This window comes from Bufo bufo, chromosome 1 (genome assembly GCF_905171765.1).
Source record: "Bufo bufo chromosome 1, aBufBuf1.1, whole genome shotgun sequence".
NCBI lineage: Eukaryota > Metazoa > Chordata > Amphibia > Anura > Bufonidae > Bufo > Bufo bufo.
In genome coordinates this window covers 550,114,422-550,140,588 of record NC_053389.1, presented here as the reverse complement: position 1 = coordinate 550,140,588, position 26,167 = coordinate 550,114,422, and the positions used below count along the sequence as shown (strand labels likewise).

At 43.0% G+C, this 26,167-nt stretch overlaps 1 protein-coding gene across 2 annotated transcripts in view; it reads left to right on the top strand.

Moving 5' to 3' along the window:
• Nucleotides 1-26,167, top strand: part of RELN (reelin) — an 841,105-nt gene that overhangs the window by 312,672 nt on the left and 502,266 nt on the right. For both annotated transcript variants that reach the window (XM_040412563.1, XM_040412554.1), the window contains exons 7-8: nt 3,044-3,140; nt 8,888-8,939. In XM_040412563.1, coding sequence (XP_040268497.1) covers nt 3,044-3,140; nt 8,888-8,939 — 149 coding nt within the window. The remainder of the gene's footprint in view (nt 1-3,043; nt 3,141-8,887; nt 8,940-26,167) is intronic.

The window sequence follows — 26,167 nt, the reverse complement described above, 5'->3', positions numbered from 1 at the left end:
CAAATGCCTAAAGAGGGCCACACTTGTGTAGAAATTGTCCACATAAAGATGGTACCCCTTGCCGAATAAGGGTGACACCAAGTCCCAGACTGTCTTCCCACTGCTCCCCAGGTAGTCAGGGCAACCGACCGGCTCCAGGGTCTGATCTTTTCCTTCATAGACACGAAATTTGTGGGTATAGCCTGTGGCCCTTTCACAGAACTTATACAATTTGACCCCATACCGGGCACGCTTGCTTGGGATGTATTGTTTGAAGCCAAGGCGCCCGGTAAAATGTATTAGGGACTCGTCTATGCAGATGTTTTGCTCAGGGGTATACAAATCTGCAAATTTCTGGTTGAAATGGTCTATGAGGGGCCGAATTTTGTGGAGCCGGTCAAAAGCTGGGTGGCCTCTGATACGGGAGGTGGTGTTGTCGCTAAAATGCAGGAAACGCAGGATGGTCTCAAATCGTGTCCTGGACATAGCAGCAGAGAACATGGGCATGTGATGAATTGGGTTCGTGGACCAATATGCCCGCAATTCATGCTTTTTAGTTAGACCCATGTTGAGGAGAAGGCCCAGAAAATTTTTAATTTCGGAAACTTGGACTGGTTTCCACCGGAAAGGCTGGGCATAAAAGCTTCCCGGGTTGGCGGTTATAAATTGTGTGGCATACCGATTTGTTTCTGCCACAACTAAGTCTAAGAGCTCCGCAGTCAAGAACAGCTCAAAAAATCCCAGGGCCGAACCGATCTGAGCTGTCTCAACCCAAACTCCAGACTGGGCGGTGAAAGGGGGAACTACAGGTGCGGCTGAAGTTGGGGACTGCCAATCAGTGTTTGCCAGCACCTCAGGGATTCTAGGGGCTCTATGGGCCCGTCTTTGCGGTGGCTGCGATGGGGTAACTACTGCACGTGCCACCGTACCAGCTTCAACTGCCCTTCTGGTGCTCGCTACTTCACCATGTTGTACGGCAGTGCTGGTACTAGGTCCAGGAAGGGCTGCGCTGCTGGTGTATGCCTCACCACGTAATCCGACAGCGCCAGCCCCACTCTGCTGCTCTTGAAGCGGATCCTGCGCAACCTGTGGTCTAGCGACACGGGGCCGGGTACGCCTGGTGCTATCAGGGACCTCAGCCTCCTCGTCCGAACTTTGGGTCAGAGAGCCACTGCTTTCTACAGGTTCATATTCTGACCCGCTAGATTTATCAGATGAGGGTTCCCACTCCTCATCCGACTGGGTCAGAATCCTGTAGGCCTCTTCAGAAGAATACCCCCTGTTTGACATTTGGGCAACTAAATTTAGGGGTATTCCCTGAGACTACCCAAGAAAAAAAGCAAGCCTGTCTTACAAATGGGAGGCTAGCGAAGTACCGGAGGCCGCTGCGGTTGATAAAAAATATCAAAACTGATTTTTTTTATCGCCGCAGCGTGTGTAAAGTGAATGTGCAGTGATCAAAAAATATATATTTTTTGTCACTGCGGTGGGGCGGGGCGTGGGTGAACGCACGTGTGGGCGACCGATCAGGCCTGATCGGTCAAACACTGTGTTTTGGGTGGAGGGCGAACTAAAGTGACACTCATACTATTATAGATCTGACCGTGATCAGTTTTGATCACTTACAGATACTATAGAAGTACAAATGCTGATTAGCGATACGCTAATCAGCGAATAAGTGACTGCGGTGCGGTGGGCTGGGCGCTAACTGATCCCTAAACTACCTAACCAAGGGGCCTAAACTATCCCTAAAACCTAACAGTCAATACCAGTGAAAAAAAAAAAATGACAGTTTACACTGATGACTTTTTTCCTTTCACTAGTGATTGACAGGGGCGATCAAAGGGGTGATCAAAGGGTTAATTGGGGTGCAGGGGGTGATCTGGGGCTAAAGTGTAGTGTTGGTGCTACTCACAGTGATCTCTGCTCCTCTGCTGGATCCAACCGACGAAAAGGACCAGCAGAGGAGCAGACAAGCCATATAACAGATCATATTTACTAATATGATCTGTTATATGGCTTGTGATTCGATTTTTTAAAAATCAGCAACCTGCCAGCCACGATCATTGGCTGGCAGGTTGCTGACGAAATACTCCTTTAACTTTTGCCGGCCCGCGATGCCGGCTCTGACCGAAATCTCGCGTCTCGCGAGATGACGCACGGATGCGTCCAGGAGGAATGAATCAACCACCTTCCGGACGCATCCGTGCGTTAGGCGGTCCGGAGGTGGTTACAGCCCTTGCTGCATCTGCACGTGCGAAATTCAAGCATTATATACTGCTGTCATATTGTTAGTAAAAAAGCACCCTTTTTGGGCAAAATACTTAATATTGCAGCCTTTGCTGCATATGTTTGTGTGGGATACACCCTTTAGATACTGTTGTTCTATTCTGCTATTAGAAAAACACCCATTTTGGGCACAAATCTTAAATTGCGACCTAGTCTGCATCTGTACGTGTGAGATACGCCATTTAGATACTGATGTTCTATTCTGCTATTAGAAAAACTCCCATTTTGGGCAAAAATCTTAAATCTTAAACATAATTTAAACAATAGATAATTTCTGATTATAAGTTCCCTTTAAAATGTCATAAAGCCATCCACCCTAGAGACATAGGGAGGGAGGGGTAGTATATAGAGACTTTATAAAAAGGAGAATTTCATACATTTTGAGCTACATTCACACGAACGTATTTTGTTTTCGTGTCTGTTCAGTTTTTTTTTGCGGATAGGATGCGGAACCATTCATTTCAACAGGTGCGCAAAAAATGCGGGCAGCACACTGTGTGCTATCCGCATCCGTATGTCCGTTCCGTAGCCCTGCAAAAAACATAGAACATGTCCTATTCTATTCTTGTCCGTTTTGCTAACAAGGATAGGCATTGTTACAATGGATCCGCAAAAAAAACGGATGCCATACGGAACATCATCCGTTTTTTTGGGGAGATCCGCAATTTGTGGACCGCAAAACACATACGGTCGTGTGAATGTAGCCTTTTTCTGAGTTTTCCGTTAGCCAAGGTGAAAATTAAATTATGCTTGATTTTTTTCTTTTATTATGCAGGACACCATGCAAAAACTGTGAAGTTGGAGAGCTGTGTGGCATAATCATGCATGGAAGTGCTGTCACATTTTGTGATCCATATGGTCCAAGAGAGATCGTAAGTTAATATTCCAACCTAGGTGTCAAATTATTTAAATTGCTTTGCTTTATTATGTTTTCCTCACAGCTTCATCTGCATTTAAATTTTATGTTGGAAATACAAGTAGTGTTTTTTTTTAAGCATATCTTGGTACGAGAACAAAGGGTCAGCCCATAAATGGCTCAATTTTGCCATTGTGTGTTAGATGACAATGATAATCAGATGACAATCAGGCAATGTAATTACCATTTTAACAGTCAGAAATTCATGTTTTTGTACACTCACAGAGGATGCAATTTCAGTGAAAAAATGGGTTGTACTGTATGTGGGTTTGAAGCAGACATTACCCTGTGCATTACAGAGGATGTAATCCGTGTTAGAAGTCTGCAGTACCATGTCAATTTTCATTGATTTTTATGCAGCATGTGGATAAGATTAGTTCAGCCACTTTGCAGCTACTATAAAATGTTTTGGATTTTCCACATTGTATATGCCTTGTGAGACATACTTAAATATAAAATACAGTGGCTTGCAAAAGTATTCAGTCCTTGGTGTTTTTATTTACTGTTTTGTTGCATTAAACCTGGAATAAAAATTTTGATTTTATATATTTGACCTGGCAAAATAGTCCAAATTGTTACAGTAGAATGAAAACAATACCTTTTTAACCTGTTAATGCAAAATACTGTACATGTATGGAATTTGTGTGCAGGGATTGTATGGAGTGGGCTCACAAGCTTATGGCTCATGCACATGAACGTATTTTTTTTGTGTCCGTTGCATTTTTTTTGCAGACCGTATGCGGAACCATTCACTTCAATGGGTCCGCAAAAAAAAACTGAAATTACTCCGTGTGCATTCCGTTTCTGTATGTCCGTATTTCTGTTCCACAAAAAAAAGAACATGTCCTATTATTGTCCACCTTACGGAGAAGGATAGGGCTGTTCTATTAGGGGCCAGCTGTTCTGTTCCGCAAAATACGGAATGTACAAGGACGTCATCCGTATTTTTTGTCGATCAGTTTTTTGCGGACTGCAAAATACATACGGTCGTGTGCATGAGCCCTTAGCTTGCACCAGCCACCACAGGTGCTGGCTGTGTAATACAGCAGACACCCACTGGCATAACCAAGATTGGAGATGACTCCTGTCCTAGTCACTTAACCCTTCAGATGCCTGTGGATGGAAGGGGCATTCTCCCCCGATCGAAGTTCCCGCAGCAAAATCGTGGGGCCCCGATCTGTTGCCATGACATACTGTGGCATTGTGAAGGCTCCCAGGCCTGTCATAGTAAGTTGTTATTATTATTATTTATTATTAAAGCACCATTCATTCCCTAGCGCTGTACATACGAAAAAAGGGTATACATATATAATACAGACAATTGCACTAAGCATGAACAAGACGAGTTACAAACTGGTACAGAAGGAGAGAGGGCCCTGCCCATGAGGGCTTACAATCTACATGGTATGGGAGAAGGACACAGTAGGAGAGGGTAAAGTTGGTAATGGCGGTATAGAGGCAGCAGGGTCACTGGTTGTAGGCTTGTCTGAAGAGGGGGGTTTTTAGGATTCTTTTGAAGGATTCCACTGTAGGTGAGAGTCTGTTATGTTGGGGTAGCGAGTTCTAGAGTGTGGGGAATGCACGGAAGAAATCTTGGAGGCTATTGTGGGAAGAGGAAAGGAGAGAAGGAGGTCTTGTGAGGATTGGAGATTGCGTGTGGGGATGTATCGGGAAAGCAGCTTAGAGATGTAGGGAGGGCACAGGTTGTGGACAGCCTTGTATGTATTTGTTAGTATTTTGGACTGAATTCGCTGGGCAATGGGGAGCGAGTGAAGGGATTAGCAGAGGGGAGAGGCAGAGGAGTAACAGGGTGAGAGGTGGATTATTTGGGCAGCAGAGTTGAGGATAGATTGGAGGGGTGCGAGAGTGCTAGATAGAAGGCCACAGAGGAGGATGTTGCAGTAGTCTAGGCAGGAGATGAAGAGGGCGTGTACAAGCATTTTCGCAGACTCAAAGTTGAGGAACGCGCGGATGTGGGAGATGTTTTTGAGTTGGAGGCGGCAGGTGGTGGAAAGGGCTTGGATGTGCAGTCAGAAGGAGAGGTCAGAATCCAAGGTCACTCCAAGGCAGCCATTGATCGTGATAGATAGGTCTGTTGGGGGGGTTAAGCAAGATGGGGGAAAGATAATGAATTCTGTTTTATCCATGGTAAGTTTTAGAAAGCAAGAGGAGAAGGACGATATTGAAGATAGACATTGTGGGATTCTGGATAGTAAGGTGGTGATGTCTCGACCAGAGAGGTAGATTTGTGTGTCGTCAGCATAAAAGTGATACTGAATGTCTTGGGACTCTATGAGCTGTCCCAGGCCAAAAGTGTAGATAGAGAAGAGCAGAGGTCTTAAGGCAGAGCTTTGCGGGACCCCAACAGAGAGGGAATGAGACGAGGAGGTGGTGTGAGAGTGGGAGACGCTAAATGTCCATGCCTGTGGCATGGCTTGACAGGCAGCCAGTGAAAATGCAACTTGGTCCACAAAAATGAGTCCTCAAATGATTATGTGAACCAAAAATTAAAAAAATTGTGGTTCTTGGAAGGCAGGAAAGAATAAACAAAAATACGAAAAAAAACCTGGCCCTTAAGGCTGCGTTCACACGGGCGAGTATTCCGCGCGGGTGCAATGCGGTAGATGAACGCATTGCACCCGCACTGAATCCTGACCCATTCATTTCTATGGGGCTGTTCAGATGAGCGGTGATTTTCACGCATCACTTGTGCGTTGCGTGAAAATCGCAGCATGCTCTATATTCTGCGTTTTTCACGCAACGCAGGCCCCATAGAAGTGAATGGGGTTGCGTGAAAATCGCGGTGATGGACCATGTGACTGGAGCATGTGATCTGACGTCACCAAAGGTCCTTTAGCCCATAGTTTATCTTTTAAAGAACTAAAGACCGGGAGAACTACGCGAACAAGAGGAGAAGGTGAGTTATTTTTTTTAATTATTTTAACCCTCAATTGACCTTGTACTAAGCATTCTGTTTTCAGAATGCTATTATTTTCCCTTATAACCATGTTATAAGGGAAAATAATAACATCTACACAGCCCCGATCCCAAACCTGAACTTCTGTGAAGAAGTTCGGGTCTGGGTACCACAGTCGGTTTTTTATCACACGCGTGCAAAACACATTGCACCCGCGCGATAAAAACTGAACATCGGAACGCAATCGCAGTCAAAACTGACTGCGATTGCATTCCTACTCGCGCGGGTTTGCCGCAACACACTGGGACGCATCCGGAACTAATCCGGACATGCTCGTGTGAACCCAGCCTAAGGCGTTAATGAATAAATAAATGTAAACTGAAAAGTTGTGGGTTCTTATGTATTCATCTCTTTGCTATGAAACCCCAAAATAACTCACAAAGTTACTTGAAAAATGTTCCCCACTGTGCAAAGTGTCACATGATCTGAGTATACATACACCTGTTTTGAAAGGCCCCCAAGTCTGCAGCACTACTAATCAAGCAACATGAAGGCTATGGGGTTCTCCAAACAGGTATAGCTCAGGGTTTAGTTACAATATGCAAACTTTGAACATTCCACAGAGCACCATTAAATTCAGTATAACAAAATAAAAATTATGGCAAAGTTGACAAATTAACCACCTCAACTCACAGACCAAGAACACTGGAGCACCAATTAGAGATGGAAGCGTCTGTCCATAGGGCCAATCCAGAGTGGGGCTTTATGGAAGAGTGACCAGAAATTTGCATTGCTTAACCCCTTCTGGATCTTCATTGTACATGTCGGACGGGGGCTGACAGGGAGATCCGTACCCACATAGTACATGTGCATTTTTATCTGAACTTTTTTTCTTTCTCTTAAATTTTATCTGAAATTTATTGCAGCCCCATCACATGTAAAATCACTACATATACACCCTTGTGAATAAATAAATTAATACACTCTTTACACATGTTGAACCATACACATTACATATCCCAATAAAAATAAAAAATGGCCCCTTCACCCCAAAGGATGTGTTCAGCTGATGAGGCATATGCCATTATTGCCTCTGATACTAATATGGCCAGCAAGGGAGAAGACATTCTTCTACTCCTCTTCTTCCTCATCATCCAGTGAAGAGGAACGTTCAAAAAAGTGCCCCAGAACAACAGCTGAGACAGCCTCCCAACCACATGAGGATTATCAGCCTCAAATTCCTGATTTTTTGGGCAGCTCAGTAATCTAGGCTGACATTGAAAACTTCACATAACTTTTTTCTAAATCTTTTTTAAAATTTTGTAACTTTATATGCCCAGCAATTGATTGCCCAGAACCCCACATTGCCATTTGATCATATAGGGAATATTAGTTTAATATTTTTAAGGCATCACAATCTGTCTTTAACCCTTTAATGACCTGACAATTTTCAATTTTTTTCATTTTCATTTCTTACTTCCAGCCTTCCCAATGTCATAACTTTTTTATTTTTCCATTCACGTAGCCGTAAGAGGTTTTTGTTTCTTTTGTGGGACAAGTTGTACTTTCTAATGACACTATTTACGGTTGCATACAATATAGTGGGAAGCGGTAAAATAAATTCCAAAAGGGGTGGAATTATAAAAAATAAAAAATTTCACCATGTTTATAGTGTTTTCTGTGCAGTAAAACTAACCTGTTGCTTTCATTCTCCGGGTCACTACAATTACGACAATACCACATATGAATTTTTTTCCAGTACTAAAACACAAGAAAAACTATGAACTCTGGAAAAAAAATATATATATATCTTTTTTTTTTTGTATCACCATATTCTAACATGTTTTATTTTTATGTGTACGGAGCTGTACGAGGGCTCTTTTTTTGCTGGGCAATCTGTACTTTTCATTGATATAATTTAGGTGTGTATGATTTTTTAATCACTTTTTAATAAATTTTTTGTGTGAGGTGAAGCAACCAAAAAAAGGCGAGACATTTTGATTTATTTTTTCTGTTTTGCCATTTGCCACATGGAATAAATATTTTTTTATTTTAATAGTATGGGTGTTTTTGCACTCGGCAATACCCATGTTAATTTTTTAATATCATAGAAACATCATAGAAACATCAGCACTGAGGTCCGAAAAGTGGGTGGCGGTTGTCAATGTGAAGTCACTCCCCCTGGACTTTATTGGAGGTAGAAAGGCTTAGCATTAGCATTCATAACCCAATAAGCAGAAGGAGAATTCCAAGAACAATGAACTCTAACAAGGTGGGTGATTTACTGTAGTGGAACAGGTGAAACTTTGCCTGTATAAATAGAAGAAGCAGCAAGAAGTAAATGGCCAGGAGAGCAACCAGAAGAAAGAATGTCTGTGTGAGGTCAGTAACTACTGGGAAGAGCTGCAGCAAGAGAAGAGCCATATGTGTCAGCATAGACAACCAAGACAGTGCAGGGGAGGGGGAAAGGAAGTCCTAGCTGACACTGCTAAATATTCATGAGAAGAACATCACAGAATGTTGTTACATGCCCCCACATCTCTGCATTTTCTGTAACTCGGACAACCCCTTTAAAGTAATATTCTCATTTAGCAAATAAAGATTATTGTTTGTGTATTCGAAAGTAATGCCTTTTTTTTTTTTTTACATACTTGCAATTCTTCATGGTTTTCAAGATAACTGTTTACTTCCAGTGAATAAAAATGTATCCCAGTCATAGCCAAGTGAAGAATTTAGATATGATGATAAAAAAAAAAACATTACATTTAAATGTCTTTTTGTTTTAGATAACAACTAGCCTTAATACGACTACAGCATCCGTGTTGCAGTTTTCTATTGGTAAGTCTATTTTTCCATATGATCTGTCAGCTAAATTACATAGTGAGAGTTCCATATAACACTGATTGGTTACCTGACATGTAACATGTATTTGCATCCTAAGGCTCCATTCACACGTCCGCAAATGGGTCCGCATCCGTTCCGCAATTTTGCGGAACGGGTGCGGACCCATTCATTTTCTATGGGGACGGAATGGATGCGGACAGCACACAGTGTGCTGTCAGCATCCGCATTTGCGGAGCGCGGCCCCGATCTTCAGGTCCGCAGCTCCGCAAAAGATAGAACATGTCCTATTCTTGTCCGCAGCTTGCGGACAAGAATAGGCATTTCTATAGGGGTGCCGGGCGGGTGTGTTGCGGACCCGCAATTTGCGGGTCCGCAACACACCACGGACGTGTGAATGGAGCCTAAGGCCTCTTTCACATTTCAGTTTTTGACTGACGTGTGCTGTCTGCATTTTCTGCGGACAGCACACACATCTATTGATTTAAATGTGTCTGTTCACATTTCAGTAATTTTTTACTGACCATGGGTCAGTAAAAAAATCACGGGGACATGCACTACTTTGATCTGTGATGCGGACCAAGCACGCCCATTGAAGTCTATGGGTCCGTGAAAATCACTGACACATATCCGTGTTGCGCCCGTTTTTCACTGATGACTAGGAGATTCTTTGGAAATTAATTTTCAGTTGAGCGATGTCAGTGAATTATGGATGACACACGGATGGTAAAAAATGGACACACAGACCAATCACTGATCCTTCACGGACATCTTAATGGATGAAACATGTATGCTTTTTTTTCACGGATGTTACACTGACACGGAAATGTGAACGAGGCCTAAAGATTTATGTATCACATGTTATCTTCAGGGTAGCCTTATGCCAGTTATCTGTAATTTATGTCTTGTACTGTGCCATTTGAATTATAATTGTATGCGAAGAGATACATTTATTATTACTTACACCATCTTTCTAGTGCAAGTGGACTAACTGGTGTAGATTTCAGATTCTGCTGCAGAGGGCTGCCATGATGCACCAAAATGCTTAAGAGGCGTGTACCTCAATTTTATTTTGCCACATCTCACACAACCATACACTAAGGCCTAGTTCACACGATCGTTGTTTTTTGCGAGTGTACGGGCCGTTTTTTTGTGTTCCGTATACGGTCCGTATACGGAACCATTAATTTCAAAGGTTCCGCATTAAAAACGGAATGTGTTCCGTAAGCATTCCATTTCTGTATTTCCGTTTTTCCGTTCCGTTGAAAGATAAAACATGTCCTATTATTGCCCGCAAATCACGTTCCGTGTCTCCATTCAAGTAAATGGGTCCGCAAAAAAAACGGAACACATACGGAAATGCATCCGTATGTCTTCCGTATCCGTTCCGTTTTTGCGGAACCATCTATTGAAAATGTTATGCCCAGCCCAATTTTTTCTAAGTAATTACTGTATACTGTATATGCCATACTGAAAAACGGAAACACAACGGAACTCAAAAACGGAACAACGGATCCGTGAAAAACGGACCGCAAAAAACTATAAAAGCCATACGTTCGTGTGAACTAGGCCTAAATCAAGACTGGAGTTAGAACCTCCAGTCTTGATGTATCTCCCCCAATAGGTTTACAGTTTGTGTTCTGCAGCTCCCTTGTCAGCTATGCTGCATAGAATGGAACATATGAACATAGTCATCTTATTATTAGTAAAATAGGACACAACATATTTTGGCGTTCAGGATGCAGTAATTTTTTTTCAGCCCCACCTTTCAAGAAACATAACTTTTTTATTTTTCTATTGCAAAGCGTTTATTTTTTTATTTTTTTGTGGCTGGGCATACATAAAAAGCAGAAATTCCACCGTTTTTATTTTTATTTTGTTTATTGGGTTTTGTTCATAAAGCCTTCACAGTGCGGTATAAACATTCTGTGGGTCAGCACTACTACAGTAATACCAAATTCATGTAGTTTTTTTAAGAATATGTTTTATAATAAATAATAAATTACAATAAATAAGCACAATAAAAACTCTATAAAACAATCATTTGTGTTTGTGTCGCTATATTCTGAGAGCAATAACATTTTTATTTTTATTTTTCATGAAGCTGTGTGAGGCCTTATTTGTGGGATTAGTTGACATTTTCATTGGTACTATTCTGGGTTAAGTTTGACACTTTAATCACTTTTTATTCAGTTCAGGGAGGTAGGATAAACAAAAAGCAACAACATTCACTGTGCTGGTTAAGCAACAGTTCTGGTAATTGCAGACACAGCAGTACTATTATATATATTTTTTACATAACAAAGCGATTTGTGGACCATGTTGATGGTTTCTATAATATACTGCAATACCTTTCTATTGCAATGTACTATGCCTGTCAGCATAACGGTGACAGGCATCCTATTAGACCCTGCAGGGCCTAATAGTTGTACTAAGATAGAAGACATGGGGATTTTTTTTAGACCTCCTGGCTGCCATAGAAACCTATTGGCAGCCTGTCACCATGTCTTGTTAAGAACAAAAGGTAAGAGAGGGAGCCCCCTCCATCTTGCTATCCACTTACTTACTTACTCTCAGTAAACTTCCAATAATTTTAGCTGCCATAAAGTGCACACATTCTGCTGCATAGTTTATATAGACCAGTGGTGCCCAACCATTTTTCGTCTTAGGGCCGCACTAGACATGGTATAAATTTTGCGGGCCATAACCAGGTAGCTTTGCCAGAAAGAAATGCAAACACTGTGAGGGGGCACGTGTGAGCAATACTAAAATACATAATACGTAGGCCTTCAGATCTGCATTGGAGGCTGCGTTTGGAGCCTCTGTTGCAGCTTCTGTGAGAAGACCAGACAAAAAAGCCTTGTATGCAGCACTTTTGTGTCCGGTAAAAACACAGGATCCTGAACTTAAACTGAACGGATCCCATCATAGTCAGTGGAGTCTGTTCAGCTTCTTCCCTGTGGGGCACAGGAGGAGGAGAGGGGCATGGTCACTAGTGGGGTGACAGGAGGAGGGAGGAGCAGGGTCACTAGTAGGGTGACAGGAGGAGGGGGAGCAGGGTCACTAGTAGGGTGACAAGAGGAAGGGGAAGCAGGGTCACTAGTGAGGTGAGAGGAGGAGGGGTAGCAGGGTCACTAGTGGGGTGACAGGAGGAGGGAGGGGCAGGGTCACTAGTGGGGTGACAGGAGGAGGGAGGAGCAGGGTGACTAGTAGGGTGACAGGAGGAGGGGGAGCAGGGTCACTAGTGGGGTGACAAGAGGAAGGGGAAGCAGGGTCACTAGTGAGGTGAGAGGAGGAGGGGAAGCAGGGTCACTAGTGAGGTGACAGGAGAAGGGGTAGCAGGGTCACTAGTGGGGTGACAGGAGGAGGGAGGGGCAGGGTCACTAGTGGGGTGACAGGAGGAGGGAGGAGCAGGGTCACTAGTGGGGTGACAGGAGGAGGGGGAGCAGGGTCACTAGTGGGGTGACAGGAGGAAGGGGAAGCAGGGTCACTAGTGAGGTGACAGGAAGAGGGGGAAGCAAGGTCACTAGTGAGGTGACAGGAGGAGGGGGGAGCAGGGTCACTAGTGGGGTGACAGGAGGAGGGAGAGGCAGGGTCACTAGTGGGGTGACAGGAGGAGGGGGAAGCAGGGTCACTAGTGAGGTGACAGGAGGAGGGGGGAGCAGGGTCACTAGTGGGGTGACAGGAGGAGGGGGAAGCAGGGTCACTAGTGAGATGACAGGAGGAGGGGGAAGCAGGGTCACTAGTGAGGTGACAGGAGGAGGGGGAAGCAGGGTCACTAGTGGGGTGACAGGAGGAGGGGGGAGCAGGGTCACTAGTGGGGTGACAGGAGAAGGAGGAAGCAGGGTCACTAGTGGGGTGACAGGAGGAGGGTGAGAAGGGTCACTAGTGGGGTGACAGGAGGAGGGGGGAGCAGGGTCACTAGTGGGGTGACAGGAGGAGGGGGAAGCAGGGTCACCGGGGACCAGTCATATGAGTCCACGGCTCCTTACCTCTCCAGCAGCCCTGTCATGTTTCCCAAGGTCCTTGGGCAGCGCGCCCCGCTCTCCTTACAACAGCCACCCCTGGAGCCGGCCCCTCCTCCTTCCAGCTCCCGCCGGCTTCCCCTGTTTCAGGACCTGTTTCGCTCCAGCGCGCGCCTATACCAACCAATAACAAAGCTCCTTGCTGTAAGGAGCTTTGCTATTGGTTAATTCAGGCACAGGCAGCAGGAATTGTCTCTCCAAGATGGCCTCCAGCAGCGATGTTTAAAAAATAGCTACAACATTTACAATAAATATATCTCTTCCACAGACTTACATCTAAAAAATAAACACCTTTCCTACATCCTCTGTACATGTACAGCAGAATCTGCGTCTTTAACTACTTCATTACCAGAGCGTTTACCCACCTTCCTTACCAGGCCAATTTTTCAGTGCCTAGCTATTTCAAATGGACATTTTACACTGTTGACTTTTTTAGGAAAACTGAATGGAATTAGGTAGAGACCATGGACATTTAACCCTTCATATGATGTGGCTAATTGTGACTGCGGCATCTGAAGATTCCTGCATGTACGTCATTTGCATTAAATGAATATATGGAATGAGCTCATTGGCTCAGCTTGCTCAGATTGTATAATACAGCAGACACCTGCCAACAGTGACTGGAATTGGAGATAATTCAGATCTTGGCCATTTAAACTCTCAGATGCCAAAATCTTTCCCTTTTCCATTTTAAATATAAAATAAACAATATAAAAAATAAACATAATAGGTATTGCTATGTCTGAAAATGTCCACTCTGTTAAAATATAAAAATGTTTTTCCTGCATGGTGTATGCTCTAACAGAAAAAAAAAAATCTACAATTTGCTATATTTTGGTCACCTACTCCCCGCAAAAAATAAATAAAAAATATTATGTAAAAAGTGATTAAAAAGTGTAATGTATCCTGAAGTGGTGCAAATAAACACAGCAGCTCGTTTTAAAAAAAACCTGCCCTCATACAGCTCCTTAGACAGAAATATAAAAAAAAGTTGAGAGTGTCAGAATATGGTGATGCAAAGAAAATTTAGACTTTTTTTTTTAAAGGATTTTTAAGTAGTAAAACATAAAAAAACTATACAAATTTGGTATAGTTTTAATCATACTCACTATGCACTAAAAAGATCATCACTGCACTAACAAAACCAAAACATTTTTGGCATATTTTTTTTTCAATTTTGCCCAACAAATATTTTTTTCCATTTCCAATACAAGATATGGAAAATTTAATCGAGCCTTTAAAATGCAACTTTTCCCTCAAAAAGTAAGCCCTCATATGGCTATGTGAACAGAGAATTAAAAACAATTGTGGCTTTTGAAGGGCAGGGAGGAAAAAACATAAATACAAAAACAAAAATTAGCCTGCTCCTTAACCACCTCAGCCCCTCTAGCTTAAAGGGACACTGACAGGGCCAAAAAGCATATTTAGGTATATATATGACATTACAGGTCTTATAAAGTGTATTAGAATCATCTAAGTATCCCCCCTGTCCACCTTATAAATACAGTAAAATGAAGTTTTATAACCTGCTTGAATCGTGTTCAATCTGCCCAAGGGGCGGCGTTTCATCTCAACTTGCGCCCAGCCAGCCTCGCCACAACTGCCGTTTGAAGCGCCGCCCAGCTCATCAATATTCACTTCGCTGGGCGGCTACTAGTGTCCCCGACGATGAGCCGGAGGCCGATGCCCATAGTATTGTACTGGGCATGCGCCGGATCTTGCGTCAGGGACACTAGTAGCCGCCCAGCGAAGTGAATATTGATGAGCTGGGCGGCGCTTCAAACGGCAGTTGTGGCGAGGCTGGCTGGGCGCAAGTTGAGATGAAACACCGCCCCTTGGGCAGATTTAACACGATTCAAGCAGGTTATAAAACTTCATTTTACTGTATTTATAAGGTGGACAGGGGGGGATACTTAGATGATTCTAATACACTTTATAAGACCTGTAATGTCATATATATACCTAAATATGCTTTTTGGCCCTGTCAGTGTCCCTTTAAACACCCTTAATGACCAGGCCACGTTTTACACTTCTGCACTACACTACTTTCACGGTCATGCAACTTACCACCCAAATGAATTTTACCTCCTTTTCTTCTCACTAATAGAGCTTTCATTTGGTGGTATTTCATTGCTGCTGACATTTTAACTTTTTTTGTTATTAATCGAAATTTAACGAAATTTTGGCAAAAAAATGACATTTTTCACTTTCAGTTGTAAAATTTTTCAAAAAAACCGACATCTATATACAAATTTTTCTCTAAATTTATTGTTCTACATGTCTTTGATAAAAAAAAATGGTTTGGGTAAAAGTTATAGCGTTTACAAACTATGGTACAAAAATGTGAATTTCCGCTTTTTGAAGCAGCTCTGACTTTCTGAGCACCTGTCATGTTTCCTGAGGTTCTACAATGCCCAGACAGTAGAAAAACCCCACAAATAACCCCATTTCGGAAAGTAGACACCCTAAGGTATTCGCTGATGGGCATAGTGAGTTCATAGAACTTTTTTATTTTCTGTCACAAGTTAGCGGAAAATGATGATTTTTTATATATTTTTTTTTTCCTTACAAAGTCTCATATTCCACTAACTTGTGACAAAAAATAAAAACTTCCATGAACTCACTATGCCCATCACGAAATACCTGGGGGTGTCTTCTTTCCAAAATGGGGTCACTTGTGGGGTAGTTATACTGCCCTGGCATTTTAGGGGCCCGAATGCGTGAGAAGTAGTTTGAAATCAAAATGTGTAAAAAAATGCCCTGTGAAGTCCAAAAGGTGCTCTTTGGAATGTGGGTCATTTTACATATACCCATGCTGGGTGAGATAAATATCTCGGTCAAATGCCAACTTTTTATAAAAAAATGGGAAAAGTTGTCTTTTGTCGAGATATTTCTCTCACCCAGCATGGGTATATGTAAAAAGACACCCCAAAACACATTGCCCAACTTCTTCTGAGTACGGCGATACCAGATGTGTGACACTTTTTTCAGCCTAGGTGGGCAAGGGGCCCACATTCCAAAGAGCACCTTTCGGATTTCACAGGGCATTTTTTACACATTTTGATTTCAAACTACTTCTCAAGCATTCGTGCCCCTAAAATGCCAGGGCAGTATAACTACCCCACAAGTGACCCCATTTTGGAAAGAAGAAAGAAGTTAGTGGAATATGAGACTTTGTAAGAAAAAAAAAAAAATATCATCATTTTCCACTAACTTGTGACAAAAAATAAAAAATTCTAGGAACTCGCCATGCCCCTCATGGAATACCTTGATCGATGCGAATGAAGAAATCTGTGCCGTTCATTTTTTCTTTCAGCCCAGAGGCTGAACGGAAAAAAAAAATCTCATTACCCATATGCTCAATATAAGGAGACTAGCAGAAACTCCTAATGCTGGCCATACATGTAATGACCCTCAAATGCCAGGGCAGTACAAACACCCCACAAATGACCCCATTTTGGAAAGAAGACACCCCAAGGTATTTGCTGAGGGGCATATTGAGTCCATGAAAGATTGAAATTTTTGTCCCAAGTTAGCGGAAAGGGAGACTTTGTGAGAAAAAACAAAAAAAAATCAATTTCCGCTAACCTGTGCCAAAAAAAAAAAAAATTCGATGACCTCGCCATGCCCCTCATTGAATACCTTGGGGTGTCTTCTTTCCAAAGTGGGGTCACATGTGGGGTATTTATACTGCCCTGGCATTTTAGGGGCCCTAAAGCGTGAGAAGAAGTCTGGGATCCAAATGTCTAAAAATGCCCTCCTAAAAGGAATTTGGGACCCTTTGCGCATCTAGGCTGCAAAAAAGTGTCACACATCTGGTATCGCCGTACTCAGGAGAAGTTGGGGAATGTGTTTTGGGGTGTCATTTTACATATACCCATGCTGGGTGAGATAAATATCTTGGTCAAATGCCAACTTTGTATAAAAAAATGGGAAAAGTTGTCTTTTGCCGAGATATTTCTCTCACCCAGCATGGGTATATGTAAAAAGACACCCCAAAACACATTTCCCTACTTCTTCTGAGTACGGCGATACCAGATGTGTGACACTTTTTTCAGCCTAGGTGGGCAAAGGGGCCCACATTCCAAAGAGCACCTTTCGGATTTCACAGGGCATTTTTTACACATTTTGATTTCAAACTACTTCTCAAGCATTCGTGCCCCTAAAATGCCAGGGCAGTATAACTACCCCACAAGTGACCCCATTTTGGAAAGAAGAAAGAAGTTAGTGGAATATGAGACTTTGTAAGAAAAAAAAAAAAATATCATCATTTTCCACTAACTTGTGACAAAAAATAAAAAATTCTAGGAACTCGCCATGCCCCTCATGGAATACCTTGGGGTGTCTTCTTTCCAAAATGGGGTCACTTGTGGGGTAGTTATACTGCCCTGGCCTTTTAGGGGCCCTAATGTGTGAGAAGTAGTTTGAAATCAAAATGTGTAAAAAATGCCCTGTGAAATCCGAAAGGTGCTCTTTGGAATGTGGGCCCATTTGCCCACCTAGGCTGCAAAAAAGTGTCACACATCTGGTATCGCCGTACTCAGAAGAAGTAGGGAAATGTGTTTTGGGGTGTCTTTTTACATATACCCATGCTGGGTGAGAGAAATATCTCGGCAAAAGACAACTTTTCCCATTTTTTTTATACAAAGTTGGCATTTGACCAAGATATTTATCTCACCCAGCATGGGTATATGTAAAATGACACCCCAAAACACATTCCCCAACTTCTCCTGAGTACGGCGATACCAGATGTGTGACACTTTTTTGCAGCCTAGATGCGCAAAGGGTCCCAAATTCCTTTTAGGAGGGCATTTTTAGACATTTGGATCCCAGACTTCTTCTCACGCTTTAGGGCCCCTAAAATGCCAGGGCAGTATAAATACCCCACATGTGACCCCACTTTGGAAAGAAGACACCCCAAGGTATTCAATGAGGGGCATGGCGAGTTCATCGAATTTTTTTTTTTTTGGCACAAGTTAGCGGAAATTGATTATTTTTTTGTTTTTTCTCACAAAGTCTCCCTTTCCGCTAACTTGGGACAAAAATTTCAATCTTTCATGGACTCAATATGCCCCTCAGCAAATACCTTGGGGTGTCTTCTTTCCAAAATGGGGTCATTTGTGGGGTGTTTGTACTGCCCTGGCATTTGAGGGTCATTACATGTATGGCCAGCATTAGGAGTTTCTGCTATTCTCCTTATATTGAGCATATGGGTAATGAGATTTTTTTTTTCCGTTCAGCCTCTGGGCTGAAAGAAAAAATGAACGGCACAGATTTCTTCATTCGCATCGATCAATGTGGATGAAAAAATCTCTGCCAAAAAAAAAAAAGGAGGGGAAAGGCGTCTGCCAGGACATAGGAGCTCCGCCCAACATCCATACCCACTTAGCCCGTATGCCCTGGCAAACCAGATTTCTCCATTCACATCAATCAATGTGAATGAATAAATCATTGCCGGGATTTTTTATTTTTTTTTTATATACAAAGTGTTTGCCAAAGTATATGAACACTGCCGCCTCCTCAGCTCCTATGCCTCGGCAAACGTATCTTTTACTGCAGAGGAGAAATCTCGTCTTGCAGCGCCGCATACACCGACTTTTGTGTAATCTGACAGCAGCGCAATGCTTCTGTCAGAATGCACATCAGTGCTGCAGCTAGTCAATTGGTTGGTCCACCTGGAAGGTAAGAAAAACAAAACAAAAAAGAAAAAAACAGGCCGCAGCACAATAAATTTATTAACTTTATAATAAAATTTGAACAGAACATATAAACTTTATTTAACTTTTTGAACAGAACGTTAACTGTTTTGCTTACCGGTGGTTTTTTTTACCTTTATAGGACAAACCTCTCCTTCCCCATGGGACAATGTGCAAAGCGCAAATTGCCCAAAGATGTGGCGAAGTACATTATGCACTTTGTCCCAGGTGAAAGGAGAGGTTTGCAGCAGCTGTGAGTGTAAGGGCCCTAATAGCCCTGTGTGCCTGTCCTGTGAGATGCAATCCCTATGCTAAGTGTACCTGTGTGTGGTACTTCCGGAAACACTCCCCTAAGCATAGGGCAGGGTGGTCAGGGCAGTCAGGACAGAAATAGCGGGTGTCACGCCTTATTCCACTCCTGCTACAGACACGACATCTTTTTCGGGGTGACGGTTGGGTTGAGGTACCAGCAACGACATTGGGGAAATGTCGCTCGTGTAGACGGCTCACTACACTGGTGGATGGGGCCACGGAACCTCCTGGATACAGGAGGTTCTCGATGATCTCTTGCTGAAATTTGAGGAAGGATCCTGTTCTCCCAGCCTTACTGTAGAGAACAAAACTATTATATGCAGCCAATTGAATCAAATATACAGACACCTTCTTATACCAGCATCTGGTGCGTCAGGAAACTAAATAGGGAGCCAACATCTGGTCATTGAAGTCCACCCCTCCCATGTGAAGGTTATAGTCGTGGACTGAGAGGGGCTTTTCAATGACACTGGTTGCCCGTTCAATTTGTATTGTCGTGTCTGCGTGAATGGAGAGCATGTAAACGTCACGCTTGTCTCTCCATTTCACCGCGAGCAGGTTTTGGTTACACAAGGCAGCCCTCTCCCACCTTGCAAGACGGGTGGTAACGAGCCGTTGGGGGAAGCCCCGGCGACTAGGTCGCATGGTGCCACAGCAGCCAATCTGTTCTAGGAACAAATGCCTGAAGAGGGGCACACTTGTGTAAAAATTGTCCACATAAAGATGGTACCCCTTGCCAAATAAGGGTGACACCAAGTCCCAGACTGTCTTCCCACTGCTCCCCAGGTAGTCAGGGAAACCGACCGGCTCCAGGATCTGATCTTTTCCCTCATAGATCCGAAATTTGTGGGTATAGCCTGTGGCCCTTTCACAGAGCTTATACAATTTGACCCCATACCGGGCGCGCTTGCTTGGGATGTACTGTTTGAAGCCAAGGCGCCCGGTAAAATGTATAAGGGACTTGTCTGCGTAGATGTTTTGCTCAGGGGTATACAAATCTGCAAATTTGTTGTTGAAGTGGTCTATGAGGGGCCGAATTTTGTGGAGCCGGTCAAAAGCTGGGTGGCCTCTGGGACGGGAGGTGAAGTTGTCGCTAAAGTGCAGGAAACGCAGGATGGTCTCAAATCGTGTCCTGGACATAGGAGCAGAGAACATGGGCATGTGATGAATTGGGTTCGTGGACCAATATGACCGCAATTCATGCTTTTTGGTTAGACCCATGTTGAGGAGAAGGCCCAGAAAAATTTTAATTTCTGAAACTTGGACTGGTTTCCACCGGAAAGGCTGGGCATAAAAGCTTCCTGGGTTGGCGGCTATAAATTGAGTGGCATACCGATTTGTTTCTGCCACGACTATGTCCAAGAGCTCCGCAGTCAAGAACAGCTCAGAAAATCCCAGTGCCGAACCAATCTGAGCTGTCTCAACCCGAACTCCAGCCTGGGCGGTGAAAGGGGGAACTACAGGTGCGGCTGAAGTTGGGGACTGCCAATCAGGGTTTGCCAGCACCTCAGGGACTCTAGGGGCTCTACGGGCCTGTCTGTGCGGTGGCTGCGACGGGGTAACTATTGCACGTGCCACCGTACCAGCTTCAACTGCCCTTCTGGTGCTCGCCACTTCACCATGTTGTACGGCAGTGCTGGTACTAGGTCCAGGATGGGCTGCGCTGCTGGTGTATGCCTCACCACGTAATCCGACAGCGCCAGCCCCACTCTGCTGCCCTTAAAGCGGATCCTGCGCAACCTGTGGTCTAGCGACATGGGGCCGGGTATGCCTGGTGCTATCAGGGACCTCAACCTCCTCGTCCGAACTTTGGGTCAGACTGCCACTGCTTTCTACAGGTTCATATTCTGACCCGCTAGATTCGTCAGATGAGGGTTCCCATTCCTCATCCGACTGGGTCAGAAGCCTGTAGGCCTCTTCAGAAGAATACCCCCTGTTTGACATTTGGACTACTAAATTTAGGGGTATTCCCTGAGACTACCCAAGAAAAAAAGCAAGCCTGTCTTACAAATGGGAGGCTAGTGAAGTACCGGAGGCCGCTGCGATTGATAAAAAATATGATTTTTTTTTATCGCCGCGGCGCTTGTGAAGTGATTGTACAGTGATCAAAAATATATATATTTTTTGTCACTGCGGCGGGGCGGGCGTGGGTGAACGCACGTGTGGGCGACCGATCAGGCCTGATCGGGCAAACACTGCGTTTTGGGTGGAGGGCGAGCTAAGGTGACACTAATACTATTATAGATCTGACTGTGATCAGTTTTGTATTCACAGGTTTGAACATAATCCTGTTCATGGGATTCTATAGTAGAAATCGGTTGTCAACTTGAGAGTTCACAGCAAAACCATCATTCTAAAATATAACTTTTAATAATAATATATAAAATAGTCAATACATCCCTCTAATATAATTTGATAATAAATGATAAAGCGAAAAAGGAAAATAAATCAAAAACTAGGGTCAGGTTGGTGTTAGCAATAGATTAGTAGATGTTAGTAGAACCTACTAAGGGGTTATAGCCCTACTTCTGGCCCTAGTGTAGTGGCCCTGCCTAATTACGGAATAGCCGCCCCGATAGGGGCGATCCCGTTGCTCGTGCCTCCTATTGTCCCTGGTAGGCCCTATCGTGGGGTGATTACCTGTATAATGGGGGACCCTATAGGATGACCTGGGCTAATCTACACACAGAAAATAAATTATTATTGTAAAACATATATATACCCAAGATGGGTGATGAACAACCTAAGTGTCAAGTTGATATAAGAGAAATTAATAAATAATAAGAGTGAAATGTCCAATTGTCCCTACGCGTTTCGCCTGGTTGGTGTCAGGCTCATCAGGGGACATATTTGACAAGGAGTACCTATCACCAAGAAGTCTTACAAATATTAATACATATATATAAATTTCTTTTCTTTTTATTTTTCCTTTAGAGATACACGAACAAATATCCGAATCTAGAATCAGATAGACCAAAAGTTAGGAATAGTAGTGATCAATCAATTCAATGAGATTATCAAACTACTTGTGGGTAGGCCAATAGCTAGAGATAATGAAGTTACTGATCAATCAATTCAATAAGATTATCATAAAACTGATTATTAACAGCAGGTAGTCAGTAAAGGAGTGTGAATAGGAGTTTTCAATAATGATAGTGATAGAAAAAACACCCAAAATATTCACACATCTCCCGCTTAACGATATAGCCAGACTGGGATAAACCAAATCATATATCTAGGTATCAAATCCTCAGTCAAACCCAATAAGAACTATGCCTATAAATTATAGCCCCATCACAACATTAGGACATCGTGCCTCTGACAGATGTCAAATAGGACACATAAATACATTTGTCAATTATAGCAACAAGATGTTAGCTATATAATCGGCTCAAATGATGGCAGCCGATATGTATCAAGGTTACAAACATAAAGTACCACCAATCGCTATGTGATATCAAGCAGTAGCGGATAGGATCCGCCGATAATACTTGCATGCCCTTATGTGACTTAGATAGATAAGTGGTGGTGTCCGTAGATGTTGATACCAGTATTGACAACGAGGTGACCCAGAGTGGTGGCGTCCGGCAGATGAGCGGCGAGGTTATGCCGCCGTGTCCGCTTTTTAAAGCCATGACTTCCGGGTATCGGATCATGTGACTAGCTCACCTGATCATGATGTCGGAGAGCGTCCGACGTCAGACGCAAGCACCCAGCTCTCAGTGGAGCATGGGAGGAATAACGTCTGACGTCAGGTGCATCAATTGACCTCTATGCGTCTGTTGTTACTTCCGGGTATACGGTGACAGGGGGTCCCATGTGATCGCGATGTCAGGTGACGTATAACGTCACATGCTGGTACATGATCAAAACAATAGCGTGTAACAAGGTCTGCACCGTAGTGACCGCTTTATCGATCATGCGATTTATCTTATACAGCCGGTCACATGCTTATTAGATAGGGCCCCTAGTAAAATCTAATAGTTATTTATCGATACATAGAGGATGCTCAATGTGTAAAACTAGTATATGGGTGGCATCAAGTGTTATTCCTAACCATATGGATATACTGAGAAATGAGTAAGTAGATGTCAATGACAACCACATAGATGTAATATCATATGACAGTAGTCCATTCATAATTATCAGGTAATAATATTTTAGGCTGATAAATTAATAATAATATCCCATTTTGATAGAATAATTATAGGGTGATTGACATAAAATATATAGTTTTGGGGTGATTATATAAAAAGATTAGTCCCCCCTATTTCAAAATTTATTATGATATAAAGGATATGATGATCCTATAAGATAGATAGGACGACTTAAATAAAACACGCAAAATCTATTGATTCATTTAGACCAATTGGTATGACAGTATTTAGCCTAAAGATCCACCTTGATTCTTTTTGTTTTAACAATCTATCCAAGTCACCACCTCTTTTAGACATTTTAATTACCTCTATCATAGAGAAATGTAAAGTTTTGTCAGATCCTGCATGTCTACTCCATATATGTCTTGAAACGGGTTTATCCCGTTTATTACGGATATCCCCGATGTGTTCTAGGATACGTTTTTTGAAAATCCTTTTGGTCTTGCCTATATACTTCAGTCCACAGTCACATTGAGCCATGTATATAACCCCAGAGGTATTACAATTGGCAAAACAGCGGGCATAAAAGGTTCGATTTCCCATACTGTTGGAGAAGGTGTTACCCACGGCTATATACGTACAGGCTTTACATTTGCCACACTTGTATGTGCCCGTCTGTCTATTAGACAACCAAGTGTTCTTGTCTGGGGGCTCAAAGTGACTGTGGACTAACGTGTCGCCAACATTGCGCCCACGTCTATAGGTTATAGCTGGATTTTCAGACACCACTTTTGTTAAATCAGGATCTGTCTTTAACAGAGACCAATAGCGGTTCAGAATGTCCCGAACCTGCTGGGATTCTGAATCAAAGGTACCCACAATTCTTATTGGGTCTTGTGGACTTGTTGTTTTAATTTTTGGACGTAACAAGGCAGTACGATCCCTTGATTCAGCCCAATCCCATGCTTGATATAGACATGCACTGGGATAACCCCTCTGTTTAAACCGGTCAAAGAGTTTGGATGCTTCATGTTTGAAACTCTTATTGTCTGAACAATTTCTACGAACTCTCAAGAACTGACCCTTCGGGATACCCCTTTTCAGGGGGATGGGATGGTAACTCTCCCATCGTAAAAGACTATTGGTAGAGGTCTTTTTTCTAAACAGGGTCGTCTTGATACAGTTGTACTCGTCTCTTTCTAGACATACATCCAAAAAGTTGATGGTATTATGATGTATTTCACAAGTAAAGAACAATCCAATATGGTTGGAGTTTAGTGTATCCATAAATTGCTGAAATTCACTAGCTGTCCCAGACCATAGAAGAAAGATATCGTCTATGAATCTGGACCAGAGTGTGATGTATCTGGTCCAAGATATCATAGATTCGGTGAACACAACTGTATCCTCCCACCAGCCCAGGAGTAAGTTGGCATACGTCGGTGCACAAGGGCTACCCATCGCAGTACCCCTGAGCTGGTGGTAGAAACGGTCCTCAAAAATAAAGTAGTTGTGTGTCAGAATGAAATTAACCAGCTGAAGGGTAAATAAATTATGTTGGTGTAAGTCCACAGATCTGGAATCCAGGAAGTATTTAACTGCTGATAAGCCCTTGTCATGAGGGATAGAGGTGTATAGCGCTTCAACATCTATAGAAGCAAACCAGCTATCATGTTCTATAGTAACACCCTCAACTCTTTGCAGTAAATCAGTCGTGTCCCGTAGATAGGAGGGAAGTGTGGATACAAAGGGACGTAAGATTTTATCAATATATATACCAGCATGATGGGTAAGACTCTCAATCCCAGAGACTATGGGTCTACCCTTCAAGGGGCTAATGCCCTTGTGTATTTTTGGAAGCCCATAGAAAGTTGCTGTTTTTGGGGTGGTAGATAACAAATATTCAAATTCTTTCCGGTCAATACATCTAGTTTCTAGGCCATCTTGTAAAATCTGGAGTAGTTCTGTCTGGAATTTAACGGTTGGATCCCCCTTTAAAACTATATAATTATTTTTATCTAAGACCAGGGAGAGGCACATGTCTCTATATTGTTGTAGTGAGAGAATAACAATATTCCCCCCCTTGTCCGATGATTTGATAATGATATCCCTATTCCTACTCAGGTCCTGTAGAGCAGTCATTTCTGCCGAGGTATAGTTTTTAGCAGAGTTAGTGTCAACTATTTTTTCAAGATCTCGTGTGACCGATTTAACAAAAATATCTATATTAGCGTCATTTAATGTTTTGGGTGGCATCTTAACACTTTTGCTTCTCAAGGTGGTAAAGGGGCCCTGACCTTTAGGTCTTTCTCCTTCCTCTAGGAGGTGTACAAGAGTGTCAATGCCCTCAAGGTCACTTATTTCTACCCCTAACTCCTGACACCTCTTTTTGTCTGAGGAAACAAAGATTTTGTGCCAACGTAATTTCCTGGCAAAGAGTTGTAAATCCTTAATCCAGTCGAAGCAGTTAAATCTAGTAGTTGGTACATAAGTGAGTCCCTTTCTCAAAATGGACATCTCATTTTCCGACAGAATTAGACCCGATAAGTTTAAAATTTGAGTGTCATTAGTGGATGACCAATCTACTTTTTGCTGACATGTGGTTGGACTGGTTGACGGTCCCTTAACATATAGGTGTTCGGTTGAGTTTGATCTAAAAAAACGGCAGATGTAGTCGTGGGGGGAGGTACCTGAGTATATGAGGAGGAGGGCCCAGATGTAAATCCAACCTGTTCTGGTTGTTCCTGGCTTGTCCTTTCCCTGTCTCCTGATCCTCCTCTGTTTCGGGGTCCCCATGATCTAGACGGGTAACCACCTGAAAAAGATTCGTTCCTCCAATTTGACCTGGGGGCTGAATACCTATTACGTCCCCTATAACGGCCTCTACCTCTCCAATTAGATCTTGGATTTGGGAATTGTGGTCTATAGGAGGAGGACTCAGGATCCGAACTCTCTAGCTCAGAAGCTGATGTATCAGTATTAGAACCCCTTTGGCCAGCTCCCGTAGTGATATATGCTGTATTGTTTCTAAATTCAGTTAGATCGTTAGTGAATTGTCTATGTTTTCTTTCCACTAGACCAGTTCTGAATTTTTC